The sequence below is a fragment of the Oryza sativa genome, chromosome 8, assembly GCF_034140825.1.
Source record: "Oryza sativa Japonica Group chromosome 8, ASM3414082v1".
Classification (NCBI taxonomy): Eukaryota; Viridiplantae; Streptophyta; class Magnoliopsida; order Poales; family Poaceae; genus Oryza; species Oryza sativa.
This window is the reverse complement of record NC_089042.1, coordinates 21,111,141-21,131,952: the sequence shown is the minus strand read 5'-3', so window position 1 is coordinate 21,131,952 and position 20,812 is coordinate 21,111,141. Positions and strand designations below refer to the sequence as shown.

General features: G+C 42.4%; 2 protein-coding genes across 2 annotated transcripts; both read left to right on the top strand.

The window, feature by feature from the left end:
* Positions 1-9,158: 9,158 nt before the first annotated feature.
* LOC136351594 (secreted RxLR effector protein 161-like) lies at positions 9,159-9,845 on the top strand. Its single transcript, XM_066303778.1, has one exon. The coding sequence runs from the start codon at positions 9,159-9,161 to the stop codon at positions 9,843-9,845; it is 687 nt and encodes a 228-aa protein (XP_066159875.1).
* A 7,320-nt stretch (positions 9,846-17,165) lies between these two features.
* LOC4345648 (transcription factor bHLH30) lies at positions 17,166-20,460 on the top strand. Its single transcript, XM_015793365.3, has 2 exons — positions 17,166-17,836; positions 19,346-20,460. Exons 1-2 carry the CDS (start codon positions 17,381-17,383, stop codon positions 19,925-19,927), a joined length of 1,038 nt encoding a protein of 345 aa, XP_015648851.1. The 5' UTR covers positions 17,166-17,380; the 3' UTR covers positions 19,928-20,460.
* Positions 20,461-20,812: the final 352 nt, after the last annotated feature.

The window sequence follows — 20,812 nt, the reverse complement described above, 5'->3', positions numbered from 1 at the left end:
ACCAGCTCCTACCTTAATGGTCGCATAAGTGGCGCCTAGAGTTGAATTTACAAACGCTAAGCCTACTATAATAAATTATTAATGTATTACAATTAGATTGTTAATTATATTATTTAATTCTGACTTGTTCAATATTGTGCTTACATTTGCTATACAATCAATTAGAGAGGCATCAATGATTGTTACTTTCGTCCTCGCGAAAAAATGATTGTTACTTTTGTGCTAGGCTCGTCTGCATCCTTTCTATGTATGTTTTAGAGCTCATTGGTTGCCCTAATAAGTGAAAGCAAAAACTGGAATTTAAATTTAAATTTAATTTTGAAGTTGATTTTAAGATATTTTCAACGTAGTTTCTTTTTCAGTATAGACTTTTAAGTCACTAAGAACACATATATAAAATTTTTACTTACAAATTAATTTTTATTACCTAATAAATCTTTTGGCTTATTAATAAATATGGGCAAATGATGATGACCTTACACTTTAATTGTTATCTGCTTTAATTGCTAGATAACAGGAATAATTTCATTTAATTTAGAAAATAAAATTACACCCTGCCTTTGCGCCTATCAGGATGTGCGCGCAAAAAAAAGTAAATTTCACAAAACTACATATATTTTGATAAAATTATCACAAAACTACAGATTTAAGAAGGTGTATCCCAACACTACAGATTTAGGACAAATTTTATCAAAAAACTACAAATTTAAGATGGGCAATCACCACACTATAGATTTAGTTTTAAAATTATCATAAAACTAAATGTTTTATACCATGTTAAATGCAAAATTACAACATTTATAACATTAGTGGTAAGGATTTAAACTACAAAATCTATAATTTTGTGATAACTCTAGTATTAAATCTATAGTTTTATGATATTTGACCTTAAATGTGTAGTTTTATAATATGTTGTCTTAAATCTGTAACTGTACGATAATTTGATCAAAATACTTGTAGTTTTATGAAATTTACTTTAAAATAACCATAAGACAAACACGAACATATATATTATCTTGCAACAATTCAGTCACATATCGAAAGAACACGGAGACCTAGTTAACTACAAATTAAACAACACCGCCTTTATGAAAGAAACTATAGCTTGTCCGATCCGTTACAATCGTCCAGAGCCAGAACTAGATTTTCATCCATAATCTGAGACGATAGCTTGAACAAATCATATTGCACATAAGCATCGATGTTACCAGATCAGGACACATGGGGTTCTCTCATTACTCCTCATATAGCTCAGTTTGATTTTCGATTGATGTTTCTACGCTTCATAGTTTAGTACATCACTGTTGATTAGTACGGCCTATCAGGAGCACAAAGCCACAAATCCACATCATTTGATCGAACTACATACCACTTTAATTATAGCACATCCACAACACATACCCTAATATTCCTCCAAAGCAGAAAAGATTGAGCATGCATGCACCCTCTCATGCTGCCACAAACACAATCAATCCAATGTGCTTCAATGTTTCATTGCCTCTCTAATAAGACAATTAATCAAACCCAAGCTAGCTTGGGCATGTATGATACCATTAGTGTTCACTTTACTTTCCCCTCCTAGCTACTCCCTCCGTTTCGAAATGTTTGACGCCGTTAACTTTTTAGCATATGTTTGACCATTCGTCTTATTCAAAAAATTTTAGTAATTATTAATTCTTTTCCTATCATTTGATTTATTGTTAAATATATTTTTATGTAGGCATATAATTTTACATATTTCACAAAAGTTTTTGAATAAGACGAACGGTCAAACATGTGCTAAAAAGTCAACGGTTTCAAACATTTTGAAACAGAGGGAGTACTTTCCAAGCAGGCATGGAGTGGAATATGGCAACAATATGCATGCTTATGTATGATAGCTGCTGCCTTTTTTTTCATATGTCAGTGACAGAAGATTGGGGGTCAATGTATGCTATTCCTATATACTGGCAGATGTGTGTTCTTTAAGGCAAAGAATGGCCACCTTTCCTTGACGTACAAGCAAGATCGCAGTACTCCAAGAGAATGTTTGTACACTGGTGGTTAAAAGTAGTAATGCACTTTCTCTAGCTAGTTTCTTTCCCCTTGTTTTTTTCTTTTTGTTGTTGTCTTTCTCGAGTATCTTGTTCTAAAGAACATGCAAAAGGATACGTGCCTTAAAAGTTTTTTTTTCCAAAGACCTACGTGCCTTGAAAGTTAATATACTCGATGGGTGGAAATTAACGTGTTAGAGATGAACGGGGTAACTGTTTGATTGTTACCGATGCATACGATATGGGAAAAATATGCAGTGAAAACCACATATGTAGTGAAAAACTGAAAACTACCATTAAATCTAAAAATGGACGCATGATATTTGTTCACGCTACCTAGAGTAAAATATTTTCTCCCAGATTCAACCATGGGCGACGTGAATGAATCTTATATGTCTATTTTTAAATCTAACAATAGTTTATAGGTTTCCACTATACATATATAATCTGCACTACGTATTTCTCTATTTCGATCAAATAAATTAGCACGGGGTCATGTGATATGTACTACCATCACACAAATAGTTATTCTTTAGTGAACAAAATTTGTCCCATGCGAACGGGCCTCTAGCTGAGTTGGTTAGGTGCCTTAGTAGCACTGCTAATATTCTCGGTTTGATTCCTCCTAGGAGTGAATTTTAGGATGGGGCTAAAAAATTCTCTGGTCTGTTCCATGCCTAAGCACCAGTCTAAGGTCCAACCCAGGTCATTGTTTGTTCTCACATGGGTTATGGTACGGTGCTGTTGTATGTAAGGGTGGAGCAAGAGTTCAGGGATTTTCAATTCTTAACCAGCGTGAGAAGGTCTTCTTCTATGCAAAATACCCGAGGACTGTCTTATCCCCCATAGGTCAAGTTTTTTAAATTTATCCCATAAAAAATAATCTCTAGAGGTAACCGTCACTACAACAAAAACATTATATAAAGACACTTGACACTTTTGTAGTGGCGTTTTGCAAATTGCCTCTAAGATCAGGAGTTTTATAGCGTGGGGATATTTTATTGGGGCACTTTCAAAATTGCCTAGAAAACTTTTACTCTAGAGACAGTCTCGAAATATTTTCAGCATATTTTATTAGATTTTATATCTTGTAGAGGTACTCTTTCGGCACTTTAAAATGTGTCTGACATGTAAAGACATTTTCTTGAGACACTTTAAACTCTGTAGAGACACTTCTTACAATAAAAATATACTAAATAGCTAAATATAAGTAACTTAAGGCATTAACATATACAATGAATAATATGGGGTTGAGTTGGTTAGTGCCTTGAAGATAAGAATGATTTGTTCAAGAGATCATGAGTTCAAGGATTGGCAAAAACAAGGGAGAATATTTTATTCTCATTTTTACATTGGTTTCACTTTCATATGGCTGTGGTACAATTTAATGTGTCTAGAAAATGCCTGTACCACCTTATAGACATTTTATAAAATGTCTCTTTGTTTGTAGAGACAATTAACCATAAGACACTTATTAGACATTTTTTAAAATGCCTATATAGTATTGTAAAGGCATTTGAAAAGTGTCTTTATAGTACTAGAAAAATGTCTCTACGTAGCATTTTTCTTGTAGTGCGTTAAGGTACAAGAATAGTTCAATCCTGTTTAAGATAAGGATGGATCACCACTAGGGGTGGGCAGAAAAAGACCGAACCAAAAATACCGAGACTGAGACCAAGACATTCGGTCATCAATTCGGTCCTAGGTAGTGAAAGACCGAATTTTGTTCGGTCAATTCGGTTAGTCTCCTCGGGTAACCGAATAGACTGAATTATCAAAAAATGTCTAAATGCAACCTAAAGAGACGAGCGAGGCCCTGAAGGGGAGTGCACCACAGCGTGCCAAGGTACAACGACAAGGCTAGTGAGCGGATGTTCACAACTAGTACATCACGCGAATGGGTTAGGGTGAGAAGGATCAGAGGATGCGGCGATGGGCGACAGTGGGTCACGTTTGTGCGGTATCCGTTCTTCCATTTTTAATCCGTAGTCATGTTTGACGGAACTCTTAGGGTGTGTTCGGCACCCCATTTTTCCAACCTCTCTCTCGTTTTTCACGCGCACGCTTTTCAAACTGCTAAACGGTGTGTTTTTTATAAAAAGTTTCTATACGGAAGTTGCTTAAAAAATCAAATTAATCTATTTTTGAAAAAAAAAGCTAATACTTAATTAATCACGTGCTAATAGACCGTTCCGTTTTCCGTGCTAACTGTTTGGGTTGGGAACCTGGGGTGCTGAACTGAGCCTTAGTTGGATATGGAGAACTAGCCTTAATTGAAAAATACCGAATTACAACAATCGCTCAATTATATAAAAGATATAGAACACATCATCACTCACACTGCCACACATCCATAAGGCCACAGCCCACAAGGCCACAAGTGCACTCTTTTTAACACACGTGCACATTTGATGGAGGCCACGGGCAGCTTAATTTGATCAGACTAAAATCCGATTGAAAACAGATTCACATATGTAAACTGTGAATAATAGAATTTTAACTCCAATAAATATAATTAATGATAAGTCATACACTCAACTCTGGAATCATATAAATATACCTCGTTCGATCCCCAGCATACCCAGGTTGAGATCAGTTTTTTTTCTCTTTCGTTATGCTCTAATTCAGCCAAAAATGTTGTTCCGCATTACATAGACATATCCTATACCAAGCTTCACGTGCATACTCTGACAAATACACCAATTAACAAAAAAAATATCATAAAGAATTTAGAGAAAATATGTTCCCCATTACAAAGGCACCAAACATCAATACTAATCATATTCAATTTGAGCTCCCAAATGATAAGCCTAACTTTTGGAGTGACTAAAGAAAAAGATATATACTTCATTAAGAGGTGAAAAAAATGATATAGTAAGAAATTAACTTCATGCAAAAACAATCCCTAAAACCCCTCCATTCATAAGTGGAGTGATACTCCGATGCTCTCGGTTGGTAGTATTATACTACCAATATTATTAGAGGTAAATTAGTAATTTACTAACACTATGATTAGGAATAATTGTTATTAATTTATGTTTTTTCCGGCTAAATCGATCTATGATCATCCATTGTGTCACTCATATTGTATCGAAAAGCGAAAAAGAAGAGCTAAATGACGATTATACTTCTCCGTACCTCTTTTTTTTTACAATAATACCCCTTAACTGGGGTGATAATAATATATATGTATCATTCGATCGATCAAATGAGATCAACGGTTCAGATTGCTTTTTATTACGAGTAGAGATCACCATAGTGGAGTTCTTCATAAGTGCGGATCACGTCATGATTGCGTGTTGATGATTATCAAGGGCATATGCAGGGCCCGCCGCTAGCTCCTGTCCGGCGCCCGGTGGTCGATCGTGGTGGCCTTGTGATATAATGGATGCCGGTGGTGCCGTCGTCGTCACCATCATGCTGCATATATATCCAGTTCCCAATCCGTGCATCCTGCCGTTCTTCGTCCGGCCTTCTGTCAGGTTAATTACACACGAAACTATTCTTTTCTTTCTTTATAATGGATAAAAATCTGACCTATATATTCACGAAAGGTTTTAAAATACGTCCTATATATATAACAAAAAGGAAAATAAAAATACCAGAAGAGTACTTAGCTTCAAACCCTGTCGCGCTGAAAACCGCATTGAGTATACTCCCTTCCCAGCTCTGTTCCACAACATTAGTTTAATTATTCTAATTAATTAACCAACATCCAATACCAAAAGAGGAGGTTGTTTACACCCAAATTTAGCATCTAGAATTAAAATAGGAAAATTGCCAAAGTTTGGACGATCTACCGATTTTCCTCTGAGAGGGTCAGTCTGACCGCCGTGTGTTGGTAGGTCAGACTGCCGCCAGTGGGCCGGTCAGACCGGCGGTATGTGGCCAGTCTAACCGGCCGAGTCCGAATCAAACTCCGTTTTCGTCGGGTCTCGGGTTTCCTTGCTCGGGAAGGCATGTTTCGTGTTTCCATCTGTTTCTAGCCCGAGTTGGACGTGGACGAGGGCATGTAGAGAGCAAGACTAACCCCTATATAAGAGACAAGGCCGGTTCATTGTAAAGAACAATCAACTATCGATCAATTGAATCGTTCTTTTACTTTTGCTTCTAGTTCTAGTTTAGTTTGTCCATCTTTGTTGATTTGCACCGTAAATCGTCCGCCGCCGCTGCAAGAGTGCGGCACCTCTTTGTAGGTTTGTCCTGAAAACCTTCCGTTTTGCCCACGAGACGGGTAGTTATCTATCGTTCTATCTAGATCAGCTCCGCTAGCCGGTTTAGTTTTTCAAAACCCATCTTGATTTAGCTTTGCTAGATTGAGGTGGTTGGTGACTCTAGGATCACCGCAAAGTTTTAGGTGCTGCGATTGTGCTTGTCAACTTATCACAAAAAGTTGCCAACGGAGGTGACCATTAATACTGGCCGCTTGACACCGTATTAGAAATGTACAAATACTAATCAATTTATTTAATAATATAATTTATTTTGATCCTTATTTCAGCGAAGCTATAATCAACTTTTACAAAATTTGCAGGATGAAAAACCATAAATTACAAAATTACAGCTTAATAAAAAACAAGAAAACTACTCTAGAGAATTATACTCTTTCTAAAAGCAGAAAAACGGAATATAACTTAATACGCATATGCTTAATTAAACTACTACTAATATAATTAATATGTTGCTTTGGAGATCGTGCGCATTATCCATCAGCTAGCGGCAGTGGACGTCACAACCCCAAACACCACCAAAAAGCTGAGCTACGTTTAGCTAGTTTGACGTGTAATTAGCCCGTGTTCTGTAAGGAGATAATTAAAGGCTATTAGCAGCACTAATTATATAGTGTGACATGCATGGACCGTATAAAAATCACGGAAAATTTATGGTATTTTTTTTAGATGACTGAAAATTAATCAGATGACCTTTTTTTTTCTTAATTATAGCTGCCTGCTCGATATATATATAGATGGAGTTCAATGTGCTAAAAAATATATAATACGTACCCCATATTGCAGCTAGCGGAGAATTCAGTACGGTACTTGTAAGAAAGCTTGAATAAACAATTTAGAAATCATGTACTTGTTATATATATAAAAGAATTATATTTTAAGCTTTATAACCAATGGTATGGAATTGTAACTGTGCATGACATATGAATATTACAATCAGCGCCTTCAACCATGGTAGGGATCTACCAGCTATTATTTTTTAAATGACATGGTATGATACATTTTATAGCAATAACTGTGCTTGGTGGGTTGTATATACACATGATATATATTCTCCGTCCTAGAAAAAACTAACTTCTGGGAACGAAAGTTTATTCTTCTTAGGACTTAGGGTATTCTTCTTAGGACTTATGGTGTAGACGGTTATAATCAAAGCATACATAAGAGAAATTCAAAAACTATTATTTTTTTTAAATGATTGGCTAAATTTAGTTAATAGGTAATACATTTTTTTTTCTTCTTAGGACTTAGGGTATTCTTCTTAGGACTTATGGTGTAGACGGTTATAATCAAAGCATACATAAGAGAAATTCAAAAACTATTATTTTTTTTAAATGACTTGGCTAAATTTAGTTAATAGGTAATACATTTTTTTTCTGGCAAAAAAATTCTTGTTAATACTCATATTAAGACACATCAATTCTTTTTCATATTTATTTATGACTGCTTGGACTATGGGAAAAAGATATAAGGACATGAGCTCTTGAGAGTTAAAAATAGTTCATCCAACTTGAAAATAAAGCTTCTTCTAAATATATACATCTCTGTTTGGTGTTTGCAATAACGGAGCCACCACCCAATAACCCTAGACGGCCACTCGCGCAATATAATTTCAATGTTATTGTAATGATTGAAAATATTTTTTTATAACAAATATACGTGTCATACAATTAGATTTAAGTATAGAGGTGTAAATGGGCTGACTCACCAACCCACTTATAGACAAACACGAATGGTTAATCCATTACACAACCTTACACCTTTATTTGAGCGCGCTTAAAACCTTTCTAGTTACATTGCTGTGATCTGTTGCATAATTTGGATGGATCAATCGTATAATCGCCTAGCGCATGCAGAGGGTTAAGAGTAAGACAAACATCAGTTCAAAAAGGCAAAAGAAAAAAAAAAGAAGGGCCAGACAAAGCTGAGACAAAAGAAGATTGGAGCGCGAGCTGAGCAGGACGGACGCAATCATTCGGTCGTTCTCGGAGTGGACGACGACGGCGAGATCGAGCCAAGGCCCCCGGCCGCCGCGTGGTCGTCGATCTCGTGATAAAATGCACATATGGATCTCGTGGAATGCACTACACATCTCATATATCACTACTGTTGGCGAACTTCCGAAGGGGTTCGACGAAATGCCGATCAAAACAGAGCAAGCGAGAAAACAGAGCAAGCGAGAAAGCGAGGTTTTATGTTGCAATGAACTTGGCAGCGATTTTCTGATGCATTAGGGAACTTAAATAACAAACATACACACGTCTCCCACCTCTGACTAGATCGTGGCATCCCAAGACTGAGGTGTGCGCCATGCGTTCCTACTAACCAGGCACCCCAGCCATATCTCCCGAGGTGATCGCACCATCCCACGATCGAAGAACATGCAGGGCACACACACTCCCTAGAAAACGGAAAAACGAAACAAACTCCCGCATGAACACAGCATGCGTCAGAGCTATACATGCGCCATGATCCAACAAACTCGGAATCAACCGCTTAGTGGATAACTAGAGCAACAAATAGCCGATGGCGCCATGGATTACTTCGACATTCTCCCCCCTAATTCTTGCCGCCATCGCCACTGAGCTCAGCAATGTCGATACCGTTGCACAGCTCCTGGAATCAAACACGGCCGAGTGGCTTCGTCAGTATGTCCGTCAGCTGCTCCTCCGTGCGAACGTAGTTGATGACGATATTCCCGTTCTCCACGCACTCCCGGATGAAATGGTATCGGGTGTCAATGTGCTTGCTCCGGTCATGGAAAACGGGGTTCTTGGTCATTGCAATGATGGACTTGTTGTCCACATTGATCTCCGGCGCTCCGATCTCCGAGTCGAGCAAGTCACTCAAGAGTCAAGAGAGCCAGACAGCTTGGTAGGCGGCGGCCGTGGCGGCGATGTACTCTGCCTCAAAAAAATTGAGTAAAGCTAGTTCAAGTCCGCCGGTGAACTTGACGAGCTACTACAGCACCATCGGTGGGCTGCGTTATCTGGTGAACACGAGCCCGGACATTGCTCACGCCGCCGGCTACCTTAGCCGGTTCATGGAGGAGCCACACGAGGATCATCTAGCGGCGGTGAAGCATGTGTTGCGGTATATTGCCAGAACACGACACCATGGTGCGCACTACGCCAGGGGAAAAGGAGGATTGCTGAAGCTGCATGGCTTCAGCGACAGCGACATGGCCGGTGATCTGGACACACGCCGGAGCACGAGCGGCATTCTCTTCTTCCTCACAACAAGTCTGATCACTTGGCAATCGACGAAACAGAAGGTGGTGGCGCTGTCATCGTGCGAGGCAGAGTACATCGCTACCACGGCCGCCGCCTGCCAAGCTGTCTGGCTTGCTCGACTCTTGAGTGACTTGCTCGACTCAGAGATCGGAGCGCCGGAGATCAAGGTGGACAACAAGTCCAGCATTGCAATGACCAAGAACCCCGTTTTCCATGACCGGAGCAAGCACATTGACACTCGATACCATTTCATCCGGGAGTGCGTGGAGAACGGGAAGATCGTCATCAACTACGTTCGCACGGAGGAGCAACTGAAGGACGTACTGACGAAGCCACTCAGCCGTGTTTGATTCCAGGAGCTATGCAACGGTATTGGCATTGCTGAGCTCAGTGGCGACGGCGGCAAGAATTAGGGGGGAGAATGTCGAAGTAATCCATGGCGCCATCGGCTATTTGCTGCTCTAGTTATCCACTAAGCGCTTGATTCTGAGTTTGTTGGATCATGGTCTCATGGCGCATGTATAGCTCTGACGCATGTTGTGTTCATGAGGGAGTTTGTTTCGTTTTTTTGTTTTCTAGGGAGTGCGTGTGCCCTGCATGTTCTTTGATCGTGGGATGGCGCAATCACCTCAGGAGACATGGCTGGGGCGCCGGGTTAGTAGGAACGCATGGCGCACACCTCGGTCGTGTGATGGCACGATGCCGATTCCTTGAGCGTGGGATCCTCGCCAGCAACCGCCGATCCTGGTCGCGGATGCGCATGAAGCCGTCGTGCACTAGGGACTCGCAGTCGTTCTTGTTGAGCTGGCCGACGCTGATGAGGTTGGCGGTGAGGCGTGGGATGAAGTAGACCCCAGTCAGCCTGCGATGTTCGCCGTTCTTGTAGGTGAAGAGGATCGTGCTGCAGCCTGCGATCGTGACGACAGAGCCGTCACCGAACTTGACGAAGCCGGTCACCGCCGTGTCGAGCTCGGAGAAGACGGAGCGGACTCCGGTCATGTGGTTCGTGGCGCCGGTGTAAAGGTACCACAAATCAGCGGGATCAGGGTCGTCATCGAGATTAGTGGGATCAGGGTCGTCATCGAGATGCGCCAGCACCTTTGCCTCCTCCAGGAACACCGTTGTGATTTCCGGTGCGGGTTCGGCTGGCGAGCGTCGCCGCTCAACCAGACACGTGCGCGCCATGAGCAGCGTCGGCTCGTCGTCGTCCTCCGCTACAATGTGGGCCTCAGCCTTCTTGGCCTTTGAGCGGTAATCCTTGGCCTAGTGGCCCATTTTGCCGCAATTGCGACACTTGTCGCCAGGGTGTTCCTGGCCGCGCACGCAACCGCGCCGATTCCCGCGTTTCTTGCCGCCGTTGTTCGTGGCCGCGCCGGGTGCAGTGCCGCTGCTCTCACCACTCTGCTCGCGGTGCTTGAGCCGTGCCAGCCACTGCTCCTCTGTGAGCATGAGATGGCCGCCGCTGTCGACGATCTCCTTTGGCTTGGCCTTGCGTTTCTCGGCGGCGCGGAGTCGGCCGGTGACCTCCTCTATGGACAGGTCGCTGATGTCGAGGAGCGTCTCGATCGAGATGGCTATCTGTGAGAGATGCTTAGGGACAACGTTTAGCAGCTTGTTGACAACATCTACCTCGGGGAGATCGCCTCCGAGAGTGCGAATGCTGTTTGTGATTCCGGTGAGGCGCATGGAGAAGTCGTCAATGTTCTCGTCATCCTTGAACCGTGCATCGGCAAACTCCTGGCGAAGTAGCTGCTCATTCGCCTCACGCACGCGCCGAGTGCCGACGCAGACTGTCTTGATCCCCTCCCACGCAGACTACGCCGTGCGCTTGGTGGAGAGGAAGCGGAGCATCTCCGCCGGCACCGCACGCAGGATCACGGCCAGCACCAGCCGATCATCGCGGTACTCGGTCTCCTCGTCTTCGTACGGTTCCATGGCATGCCAGAGCCCCTGAGCATGCAAATTCACGGTCATGAGGAGCGCCCTTTCCTCGTAGTTGGTCCTCGTCAGAACCGAGTAGTGAACGGCAACGCTCGACTCCCTGACGACCCGCGGCTGAGCAGCCAAGGGCTGTCGCTCGCCACGCCCGCGCCCACGGCGCGGCGGGGACTTAGCAGGACAACGGCGTGGCGGGGTACACAATGGGCGAGAAAGAGGAGAGCGCGAGCCTGGTGGCGTCGAAACGTGCGGAGGTGTGCGAGAATGATGTGGCAGTGAACGCTCCGCCATGGCACCAGCGAGCCAACGAGGCTCTGATACCAGTTGTTGGCAAACTCCCGAAGGTGTTCGATGAAATGCCGATCAAAACAGAGCAAGCGAGAAAGCGAGGTTTTGTGTTGTGATGAACTTGGCAACGATTTTCAGATGCATTAGGGAACTTAAATAACAAACATACACACGTCTCCCACCTCTGACTGGATCGTGCCATCCCACGACCGAGGTGTGCACCATGCGTTCCTACTAACCCGGCGCCCTAGCCATGTCTCCCGAGGTGATCGCGCCATCCTACGATCGAAGAACATGCAGGGCACACGCACTCCCAAGAAAACGGAAAAAAGAAACAAACTCCCGCATGAACACAGCATGCGTCTGAGCTATACATGCGCCATGATCCAACAAACTCGGAATCAAGCGCTTAGTGGATAACTAGAGCAGCAAATAGCCGATGGCGCCATGGATTACTTCGACAACTACTAGATAAACAATTTTTATAAACTGATATGTCCATTTCACCAAACATATGAGTCAAATTTTTGCCCTCAAACATCGGCCCGTGAAAATCCATCTTTCCAGACGGACCGACCGTCTACCTGCGAAAACCTCGTGTGAAAATCGATGATTTTCGTAAATCTCTACTTGTAGACGACGCTTGTGTCCACCTGCACAGAGCAATTTTGGCCATCTGCGAAAATCCTTTTTATCTTTCTCCAGCGCTCTACCGCATCAAACCGGCCTACTCCACCTCCTATAGCTACCGCGTGGAGGCACGAACGCACGCATGCATGCGACGGCGACGCCTCGCCGACGAGGACGAACCATAGCCGGAGAGGCGTGGATGATCAGTACGAACCAGTACGTCTCAAAATTTGCCTCTCCATCGATCAAAACGTACGTTGCACTTTCTATGGAGGCATGGGCGGATCCAGCAATAAAAAGTTGAGAGACTAAACATATCGAGTACACCGGTATAAACACATAATATCAGTATTAAACTATACTAAAATGCTATTAACACCCCCTATTTTATCAACCTTGGTAAAAAAAATTGAAGGGGGGCTCAGGGGGTATCCATGGGTTCGGTGGGTGTAGGGGGGACTTGGGTCCCCCCTGCACCCACGTTGGATCCGCCCCTGTATGGAGGAGTACCTGCCTAGCTAGCCGTCCTAGCTATGGTCGATCCATTGGTCGTCGTCGTCCTCTCTTTCACTCTGTTTGCTTGATTCTCTATAGCTGTTGCAGAAAGCGGTAGAAACTAAGGCTGTGTTCGTTGGAGAGGGTTGGGAACCCATATCCTGTGCACAGAAAACTGAGCGGTGCATTAACACGTGATTAATTAAGTATAAACTTTTTTTTAAAAAAAATGGATCAATATGAAACTTTTTTTAAAAAACACACCGCTTAGCAGTTTGAAAAGCATGCGCGCGAAAAACGAGAGGAGGGAGTTGAGAACTAGGGTAAGCGAATGCAGCAGTAGCTTTTCAAGAGCTACGTCCTCCTCTCTCCGTGTCCTCCTCTCTCCATCTCACAGAAAATACATTTGACTGTTTATTTTATTTTAAAATTTTATAAAAAAAAGATTAGTCGCACATTAAGTAATATTTATGTTTTATAATTTAATAACAATAGAAATAATAATCTTAAAAGATTTAAAAAATACGAAGAGTCAAAGGTTAAAATGAAAAACCAAAAATATACACTTTTTACGGTACGCGGATTGGAAAGGCAGGCAGGCAGCGTGGTCGGCAGCATGCAGCTGCTGCTACTCCGGCCGGCCGGCCGACCGGGTCACCGGCCGACATAGGATATATATCATTGTCAAATCTTTTAATTACTCCTTGATTGGCTAGAGAAAAATATATACGTGGAAGAACACAGGAATTTCTTTTTGGAATATAAGCAAAGTGCTCGTCGTCTGTCTCAAATTAATTGGTGTATGTAACAGTCATTACGATATTATAGTCATAGGCCTCAAGTTTAAATATGGAATGCCAAATAACCACATACTATGAAATGAAAAAAAATTGCAGCTCACTTTCATGTTAAGGCCCAAGAGGAAGCCTCATGCTAGGACTATGCATTTCCTGATTAGTAATTAATTAAGTTTTTAGGTTTTACTTAATGGTGAAGATAACTCAATAAATTTTTTTTAGATAAGTCAAATTCAAGATTATAAGCTAAAACAAAATCAAGGAATTATAGAAGAGTGTTGAGTAAAGAGTAATGGAGAAGAGATAGATTTGCTAAAAAGATATATATGGGCATTCGCAACCTGTGGGTTTTTATAATGTCCCTAAGTTTCTATTGGATTTGGACTTAAATTAATCTGCATATATAATAGGACTGTTTTGTCATCACCAAGCTGGTAATTGGATATGATACTGTAATACCCATTTGAACACATCATTCATTATTATTAGTACCATAAACTTTTTCATAATACACAAAGAATGGAATTGCCGACGTACGGCTTAAGTACATACTTGTAAAATTGGTTAGTAGAGGATATCAATTTTAATTCATGGTATGAGAAATGAAATTATTTGTGAGCTGTTAATACCTCTGATTGTAACCAAGGATTTCTGGCTGAGTTCTTTGCTTGAGGTTCCCAACTCACATCTTTGTATTCCATGCACACGCTTCCCAAATTATTAAACGGCAGGTGTGTTTTTTTTTAAAAAAAATTCTATATGAAAGTTGCTTTAAAAAATATGTTAATCCATTTCTTTAAAAAAGTTAGCCAGTACCTAATGAATTATATGCTAATGAGTTGTTCTGTTTTACGTGCGTGAGGGATTAGTTCCCAACTTCAACATCCGAACACAGTCTATAAGGTAGAGAGAGAGGAGAGGGGGACCAACTTAAAAACTATGAGAAATTTTGGAAGCCAAATGATCTGAAAAATAACTCAATGGTAGGGAATGGAGGAGGGAAATGGTCCCAAATGGAGAGCATGGCAGTGCCAGCTGTCGGACCCTAGTGACATGCACAAGAAAATTGGTGCGCCTATTGGCGCACCGCGCACCTCGCACCTACTATTTGGATATGTAGTATGATGCATTTTAACAATGTTTTAATTCTCATTTTTCGGTATTCAATAGTAGTTGTGGTATATTTCCCTTGCTCTTTTTTTTAAGTTAATCTTCTTTTACTTTTGACTGAGAAATATAATATACTCCTAAAAAAAGTGGCGAGCATGCTAGTTAGCCTCTGTGCATTTGAACGATATTTTAATTCCCGATTTTGGTGCTATATGTCATGCTTATAGTTTTTCAATAATAAAAATAAAGTCACAACAAATAACACATAATTTTTTACAATACATGTGTGGTTAGATATTATGTCAAAATTTAACGGCGTCGTCTATTTAGAAAATAGAGGGTGTGATATTTATGCGAAGATTTATAGGATTATAGATTAAATAATTTTGGTTGCATGTTCGATAATACGAGCTTATAAAGAACAGGTTTGACAAGCCTGTGTTAAACCATGCATGTAAAACGTTCAGTAGGCTCATAAATCAAAAATTACGTTTTAACCATATATATATTTTTAAAGCACATATAGAGTCACGATTATGATTATTTATTGAAAATATTAAATTTCAAATCAAGTAAATAAATGCCACATCTATCCCTACCTCACTTTGGGCTTTTGACCCACTTCGTTTTTTCCCATGCCAGCAAAGCTCAAAGAGCTCATCTAGAAATCACCGATGTGAAAATGTCAAAATAATAATAATAATAATAATAATAATAATCTTATCCTCGATCCCCTTTGTACGAGTCGTCGGTGCAATGGATTTTCACCACCATCATTGATTTCCAATCGGACGGCTACGGAAGCCAATCATGCTCGCTGCACCACCATCATTGATTATAATCGGACGGCTACGGAAGGGCTGCAAATACGTGGCTGCTTCTCGATCCTAGAATCCAAACTTAGTTCTAATTGTGGTGCCACGTGGCCCAATAAAAAGGTAGGGCTGTAACCCTGAAATGGTATATAAGATAAGGAGCTATGAATGTCACTACTGCACACATGAAAACATGATTATTTTGGGTTAGTTTAGTTTGTTTCCCTAATGGAAACTTGATAAAATATATTATGCCTAAATTTTGGTGATGTATCGAATCCAATACTTCATTAATTCTATTATATACTAAAAGTATTTTAAACTTCCTATGAACGATCCTACGTTAACACGTAGCACCTAAAAGCGTTCTTAAACTGTCACGTGGCACTCTAATAAATTAGAAAAAATATGAGAAAAAAGAAAATATCTCACTTTTGATTTTTCACTAAATAGGTGTATCCATTATTTGGAGCCATTAGATTTAAGTTTCAAGAAATCTCTAATCCATCCCCTCCTCTCATAATGGACACGTGCCTGCCTCTGGTTCTCCGCACGCAACTATTGCCCTATCTTCCCTTATTTTTTTCTCTAAGATAGTTAAGGTACACACCATAATCCTTTCAAGCAACATAATTAAAAATACACCTTATTTTACACCCGCTATAACACACTATTAGATATCTAAGCAACTTAATTTCTCTCTAATGCATACATTGTAGAATTGATCTTGATAATTTTATAAATAAACATTTTTTAAAGGATTACCAATATCGGTTGTCAAATAATATTTTAGGTAATTAAAAGTCACCTATAATTAAAAATTTAGACAGATGCCTACACATCTGAACTAGAGGGGAAGGGTAGCTTGATGATACACATAATACATTTATTAATAAATTCTTATAAGATTTCATAAGACGAAAAGGTCTATAAGCCCGTTTTCAGAAACATCTGACTTAATTACAAATTTGAAATTAATTTGCTAGGTATGTTTAATTTTAGAACAAACAAATACACATTCCCGTGCGTTCGCGCGGGTTACATTACTAGTTTTTTTTTTAAAAAAAGAAGATAGAGCTGTAGAAAGAGAGGTTGGGAAAGTTGAGAAGAACACAACCTGAGAAGAGATAGAGCTGTAACACAACCTGAGTATCAAACAGACCCTATAAGCTTCCAAACTGGATGCTCCATGGCCTGAACTCTCGAAACCGTCCAGTACACTTTTTACATCCCTAAACCGGACTGGTTTCTCTTACGTGGCTCCCTTTACATTACAGCGTAATCAAGCGTCATTATACTATCTGTCCCAAGCTGCAACTGCAAGCTAGCACAAAGATGAGGCAGACAGAGAGGAGCTCCAGTGCCGTACACGATCTGAGTTGAGGAGCCCTAGCTAGCTCATGCTTAGCTTAGCCGTCTCTCACTCTCTCTTTCTCTCTCGACCACCACTACCACTAGTACCCGACAACCGGTGCGAATGCGAAAAGGCCACACTTGGGGAAGAAAGAAAAAAGCTATCCATTCCATGTTGCGCAGTGCGCAGGTCGACTCGACACACCCATCAGTTTAAAACCCCCCCTTCTTCCCTTTGACTGATGAAAAGCTAGAACAGCTGCTGCTGCGAGTTGTAGTAGTAGTAGAAGAAGAAAAAGCAAGAAAAGGTTGTTGCATAGATCGATCCATCGATGCGCACGATCGAGTTTATTAATTAGCTCAACGAAAGAAGAAGCATCAGCAAGAAGAGCCAAGAACTCGATCGATCCAAGAAGGTAATTGATCAGCTGATTGGTTGGTTTGGTTGTTGTGGTGGAGATGTGGGAAGCTGTAGGCGGCGGCGACGGCACGGCTCTCCTGCCGTGGCCCGGCTCGGCCGCGGCCGCGCCGCTCTACATGCCCCCGGCAGCAGCGGCAGCGGCGCCCTTCGCCGCCGGCGAGCAGCTGCCGGTGGAGCAGCCCTTCTACTTCGACGGAGGCGGAGGCGTGGCGGGGCATAATCACCATCCTCATCATCATCAGTACGGGATGGAGGCGCCGCCGCCGATGACGATGATGCAGATGGGCGGCGGGGGTTCGTCGTCGTCGAGGATGGTGGTGTCCGGGCTGCTCGGGACGCTGCAGGCGGAGCTCGGGAGGATGACGGCGAAGGAGATCATGGACGCCAAGGCGCTGGCGGCGTCGCGCAGCCACAGCGAGGCCGAGCGCCGCCGCCGCCAGCGCATCAACGGCCACCTCGCCAGGCTCCGCAGCCTCCTCCCCAACACCACCAAGGTCAGGCGATCTCCTCCATGAATACATGATTATTTCTCACATATTACTACATGTGCAGCTTCTCACAATCTCACAGTGCACTAATCGAATTAATTAATTAACTAACCAAACCTTCCTTCTTCCCCTATGGATGATGATCATCAGTTCGACATGCTCATGTCCAAACCCTAACCAAACTGGGATGCATGGTTTTGATGCACAATCGATTCAGATTATCAGAAGATCTAGATATATATACTACTGATTATAACCAAGTCAAAAATATACAATCGATGATCGAAGTAATTAAACAGACCAATTAAAAACTTAATTGAGAAGTGGTACGAGCAAAGGAGAAGTCAGATCTAGTAGCTTAGTAGCTGCCTATTAGCTTAGGTAGCTTCTTGGGGAGGCAACTCTACATGTACTTACTTAGGTCTTGCAACAAAACTAACCCACATAGCATGATTACATGCTTGAATCAAAGGAACCATGCATGTTCTTTCCTATCTTAATTTGCCTTTTGATCCATCTCATGTACTGTGTTCAATTATTTTCCCCAAGGCAATTATATTGTCACACCATATATGATGACCCTCTCACAAACACAAAACTTAAGCTACCTATTCACTCTCTCTTTTCAAAGGAACTCAATATTGATCATCATACATAAAACAACCTTGTTTTCATGGTACATAATTTTGTAAAATCCATGCGTTTTAGATCAAAGATTAATCATCATAAAAAACACAACAATTTTAATTGTAAATAATCGTGTAAAGTTAGATCAAAGATTAATCATTGTACAGAAAACACGACAATTTCAATTATATTATATTTAGTTCCGTAAAATTCATGCGTTCCAATCAAACAATGTCCATATTTTCATAATGGTAAGTAACCTAAGCCAAAACCTAAGGGGGGCAAGAGACAAGGTGTGGTGGGCATAGGAGTACCAAAGCCAAAAGCTAAGCTCCAATGTAGAGATCACCCAGTAGTATAGATATAGAGCATTTGCATGCTGATACACTGACATGGACAAGAAGAAAAAATAAAGGAAGGAATTTGTGCAGAGATCAGTTTGGCGCATGCAGATGCAGCAGAGAAGCCTTTGGATTCGTCGGGGAGAGTGCTCTCGCTCTCGCCGCGCGCGGCGCGGCGCGACAAGCGCGCACGCCCGTGCCAGAGCGCGCTCCCCAAAAGGCGATCCAGAGCGCCGCGCCGTGCGCGCGCGCATGCAAAGGCTGCGCCACGCCACGCCACGCCACGCCGCGCCACGGCCCCCGCGATTTTTGTAGCTTTTCCTCCATCCTCGCATGCACCTCCTCCACTACTACTACTCAGCTTCCCCGTCTCTTCTCCCTCCTCTCCTTCCTACCTAGCTACCTCCACTACACTTAGCTAGTGCCAGCCACTGCACGCTGTGTTCTGCAGCATGCGCCCAAAGCTTGAGACCTCTCTAATGATGGCGCGAGCTGAGCTGACGGATCGAGCACTGATTGGTGTTTGTGTGTTTTGTGGTGTTTGCAGACGGACAAGGCGTCGCTGCTGGCGGAGGTGATCGAGCACGTCAAGGAGCTGAAGCGGCAGACGTCGGCGATGATGGAGGACGGCGCCGCGGGAGGGGAGGCGGCGGCGGCGCCGGTGGTGCTGCTGCCGACGGAGGACGACGAGCTGGAGGTGGACGCGGCGGCGGACGAGGGAGGGAGGCTCGTGGCGAGGGCCTCGCTGTGCTGCGAGGACCGCGCCGACCTCATCCCGGGCATCGCCCGCGCGCTCGCCGCGCTCCGGCTGCGCGCCCGCCGCGCCGAGATCGCCACGCTCGGCGGCCGCGTCCGCAGCGTCCTCCTCATCGCCGCCGTCGAGGAGGAAGATCCAGACGAGGCCGGGAACGACGACGACGGCGAACACGGCTACGGCGTTGCCGCCTCGCACCGGAGGCACGAGCTCGTCGCGTCGATCCACGAGGCGCTGCGCGGCGTCATGAACCGCAAAGCGGCGAGCAGCGACACCTCCTCTTCCGGCGCCGGCGGCGGCGGTGGGAGCATCAAGAGGCAGCGGATGATCAGTGCACATGATCAGCAAGGTTCCTTCAATTCTAGTGGCTGGTAAAAACTCAAGTCGATCATCGATCCATCCATTAATTCCTGCAGCCTCATCAGAAGTAGCATGAAATATCCATGCTCTTGCTTATGCAACTCAACTTATATTAGTATAGTTATAAAGCTATATATAGCCGACTTAAAAAAAACTTAGAGTTTGGATCTTCTTTTTGGTGTTATGGTGTGTGCATGAGGGAAATCAAAATTAAAGGAAGGAGAAAATTTGAAACATGGGATTTCCAAGGTAGAGGGAGAGTTTTATGTATCCCTTATATATATATATATATATATATATATATATATATATATATATATATATATATATATATATATATATATATATATATATATATATATATATGTTTTTATTTGTTTGGATGTTACTTAATTTTGTTGCATATGTGTTGGGTGCTTTGAGAGGTTTTTACTAGTACTAAACCTTTCAGTGCACAATGGGGTGATAGATATATGTATGGGTGTACACATGTATAATCGATCTCGGCCGGGATACAATGGAAGTGGAATTGGAGGGGCTAGTTTAAATTCTTCATGTGTTTTATCTGTGTCTAGCTTAAAAAGTATCTTATGAATTAATCGTGCTCATGAGAAAGAGAAATACATTGTGTTGTTGTTTAACTCTGGTGACATTTATGTACTACTCTGATGCTGAGATCATGAGTATTATTTTGGGATGTCAGAGCCATTCTCCCCATTGTGATAATCGTAATGCATGCATGTGGAGGATTTATGGAGCACATTCTACAATCTACAGCTTCCATAGGTTCCCAAAGATAGTAGCTTTACTAGCTCTACAACTGATGAGGTGGTACTTGCATATTTTATCACATATGATATTATATATTAATTAATATTCTCTAGCTAGCTCCTCCACCTT